Source organism: Rosa chinensis, chromosome 4, assembly GCF_002994745.2.
Source record: "Rosa chinensis cultivar Old Blush chromosome 4, RchiOBHm-V2, whole genome shotgun sequence".
NCBI classification, from domain to species: domain Eukaryota; kingdom Viridiplantae; phylum Streptophyta; class Magnoliopsida; order Rosales; family Rosaceae; genus Rosa; species Rosa chinensis.
The window spans coordinates 35451467-35455135 of NC_037091.1; the positions used below are offsets into that span (position 1 = coordinate 35451467).

The 3669-nt window shown below is 36.1% G+C and overlaps 1 protein-coding gene across 1 annotated transcript; it reads left to right on the forward strand.

Moving 5' to 3' along the window:
- The first annotated feature begins 714 nt into the window (after positions 1 to 714).
- On the forward strand, positions 715 to 3429 carry LOC112198429 (cytochrome P450 736A117). The gene is made up of 2 exons (XM_024339553.2): positions 715 to 1708; positions 2777 to 3429. Exons 1-2 carry the CDS (start codon positions 728 to 730, stop codon positions 3383 to 3385), a joined length of 1590 nt encoding a protein of 529 aa, XP_024195321.1. The 5' UTR covers positions 715 to 727; the 3' UTR covers positions 3386 to 3429.
- The last annotated feature ends 240 nt before the right edge of the window (positions 3430 to 3669 follow it).

Genomic DNA, 3669 nt, shown 5'->3' on the forward strand with positions numbered 1-3669 from the left:
GTTCTAGCAATTTTCAATAAAACCAGGTTATTTAATCATCTTTGACTAGGTTACTTAAAATACATGTACTATTAATGTAGTATATGTAGTAATGTTCATACTATTATAAAATTTTTATGTTTATTTCTTAATATACATGTATGTGTATTGAAAATTGTAGTATATAAATCTAATATTTAGATAATCGGTAAATTCGGTATTTACCAAAACCAAACCAACTTTTTCGGTAATTTTCGATTTCTGTTACCAAAAAGTCGGTTTACCAAACCTAAAATATCGGTTGGTATTCGGTCAGTTTGGTAATTACCAAACCAAATGGCAGCCCTAATCATCACCATCACACCATTTCCTTTTCTCTTCGTTTGATCTCTTCTGAGCCTTCTTTCTTTCCTTTTTTTTTTTATTTTTTGTCTTTTTCTTTCTCTCCATCTCACAAGCTGACACGTCATCTTAACTTATGTCTTATCTCTTCTCTCTCTCTCTCTCTCTAAAAAAAAGTCAGCCATCTGCCATCAGCCACCAACCACCTATTAATTCCATTTTGTCTTCCCTTTCTCTCTTCTTTCTCACTCCTATATCTTGTTTCTCACTCCTCTCCTTTACCCTTATCATTTCTCACTCATGAATCCGCCACCCCCGCGCACACACCTCATACTTGGACTGTACCTTCCTCAGTTGTCAAATATGTGTATATAAGGCACACACAGAAAGAAAAAAAGATGTCAAAATGATAGAGCTAACCCATAAAACCTCCCTATTCATGGAATATTATTTCACCCTCACATTAGTACTATGTCTGCCCATTTTCTTCGTTCTCTTTCGCAGATGGTCTTCCGTTAATACCAAAAATCAACCACCTTCTCCACCAAAGCTTCCTTTCCTTGGGAACCTTCACCTACTAGACTCACATCCTCATCGCTCACTTCAAGCCCTAGCTCATCACCATGGCCCCCTCATGCTCCTCCATTTCGGAAGTGTCCCAGTCCTCGTTGTCTCCTCGGCTGAGGCTGCACATGAGGTCTTGAAAACACATGATCTCACAGTCGCCAGCAGACCAACGTGCACCGTCTTTAAGAAGCTTTTCTACAACTGCAAAGACATGGCGTCTGCACCTTATGGTGAGTATTGGAGGCAGTTGAGGAGTATATGTGTTTTAAATCTTTTGAGCACCAAAATGGTTCGCTCTTTTCGTGCCGTGAGAGAAGAGGAAACAAAATTCATGATCTCCAGGATAGAACAATCATGTATGTCCTCCTCTTCAAAGTCATCAATCGTGAATTTAAGTGAAAAGCTTGTGACGCTTACTATTGATGTCACCTGTAGAGTGACTACGGGCAGGAAGTACAATAGCATCATTGGGGAAGATGGTAAAATAGTATTGTTTAAGGATCTTTTAGGGGAGTTTATTGAGATATTAGGAAGCGTCTACATCGGAGACTATATCCCATGGCTGGCTTGGTTAACTCGTGTCAATGGTTTGGACTCTAAATTAGACAAGGTGGCTAAACAGTTTGATGGCCTTTTAGATAGAGTGATTCAAGATCATATTGAGCAACGTTCCAAGAGTGGAAACATTAAAGGGAATATGAATCATACGGATGATCATGACGAGAATGGCCAAAAGGACTTCGTGGACGTTTTACTTGGGATTCAAGAAGACAGCTCATCATTCCCTATTGATAGAATCACCGTGAAGGCTCTCATCATGGTAAGTAGTCGACACCCAACACACACACAATTTTTCTATTAATGACCTTTTTAAAGTAAGGTGTATGTGTGTATATATGTGCGCGCACGCAGAAGCGGAACACAATAGGAGCCGGTGTGGGCCATGGCCTCCCTTCTCCCTCCCCTCCAAAAAAAAAAAAAAAACAAAACAAAACAAAAGATGAGGAATAGCAAAAATCTTTCACTTCTCCCAAGTATTTAATCATTTAAAGGTCACTAGTTACAAGATTTTCATGGTAATGCATAGAAGAACGTGTAATTTTTAAAGACTCACCTCTCAAATCTCAAGAACCCCAGTTCTTTGTTAGAGGTAGAGAAAATTTATGGAAATGTATGTATAAACCATTGAACATATATCACTTTCATTTTTGAAGTTTTTATGCAATAGAACATCTATGCATATGTAATTTTTTTCTTTTAAAATGATATATGTTTTGTATAATTATAATTAGTTCTCGACTTTTTATTAGTGTTCACTTGTTGCTTGATATGATAATGTTTTTTGCTTAAGTTTCATGATAATTGATAAACTGATGCTATAATAAGTTTTTTGGGAGAATATCACAAATGGTCACTCAACTTTTACATGTTCGACACTTTGGTCACTCACTTTCTATATATATCACTTTGTAATTTTTTTTTTTATTAAAAAATTTATTTGTCACAATATCAAGGATATTTTCGACCAACTAATTGTGAAAATTTGAGAAATCTGAATTGGAATGAGTGAGAGAAGTGATTAAAGTGAGACAAAATGACCCTTCGATGACTAAAGTGATTAACAGAGTTTTAGTTGAGTGACCAAAATGATATATTTTAAATTAAATGACTAAAGTGTCGAATGAGTCATAGTTGAGTGATCATTTGTGCAATTCTCTCAAGTTTTTTTGATAAATCAGAAGTGTTCGATAGTTAGCGGAGAAGAATTGTAAACATAAACTTTAAAACCCCCAACCTCCCCTCCTAAAGCAAAAAATATTATCATTTTTGGCCCCTCCAAACTTAACCTTGTGTGTGTGTGTGTAGCTAACTCAAATTCTTTTTGTAGGACATGTTTTCGGCTGCAACTGATTCATCGTATGCAGTTCTAGAGTGGACAATGGCAGAGCTTTTAAAACATCCAAGAGTAATGAAAAAATTGCAAAATGAGGTCAGGGAAATAGCTGGAAACAAAGTAGAGATCACTGAGGATGATTTGAATGGAATGAAGTACTTGAAGGCTGTGATCAAAGAAACTCTTCGCTTACATCCTCCGTTTACTTTATTATTCAGGATGTCAACTGAAGATAAGAAAATAAAGGGTTACAACATTAAAGCCAACACTCAAATTATTGTTAACACATGGCAGATAGGAAGAGATCCCAAATCATACAGCAACCCAGACAACTATGAACCAGAAAGGTTCTTGAACAGTGATGTAGATTATATAGGGAATCATTTCGAATTTATTCCATTTGGGGCTGGAAGGAGGAGATGTCCCGGAATTCAGTATGCCGCTATGGTTAGTGAGATTGCTTTGGCAAATTTGGTGTACCTGTTCGACTGGGCAGTCCCTGGTGGACTAGGGGTACATGATATAGACATGACTGAATCCACTGGCTTTATAACACAAATGAAGTATCCACTCAAAGCCGTTGCTATCCCTTATTTAGGATGAAAATAAAGTCAAGATATATAGAGGAATTATAGTTGTTGCCTTCAGTCCATTAGTATGAAACTATGAATAATGTAATTTGCTTCTTGCTTCGGTTATATATGCTTTTAGATATAGAAGTTAGAATAACTACCAAAATGTTGTAATATCATTTGGCGAATAAATAAAGTTGTGATGAGAACTATTTAGATTTTTACTACTTGATCATTTAGTTGGCTTATAACAACAACAACAACAACAATAATGACAATAATATTGTTATTGTTATTGTTATTCTTGTTATTCTT

Bases quoted from the DNA above. Each gene is read 5' to 3' on its own strand.
- LOC112198429 (XM_024339553.2), top strand. From the start codon at position 728: ATGATAGAGCTAACCCATAAAACCTCCCTATTCATGGAATATTATTTC. The intron at 1,709-2,776 runs GTAAGTAGTCGA...TTCTTTTTGTAG, and splicing joins CCGTGAAGGCTCTCATCATG to GACATGTTTTCGGCTGCAAC.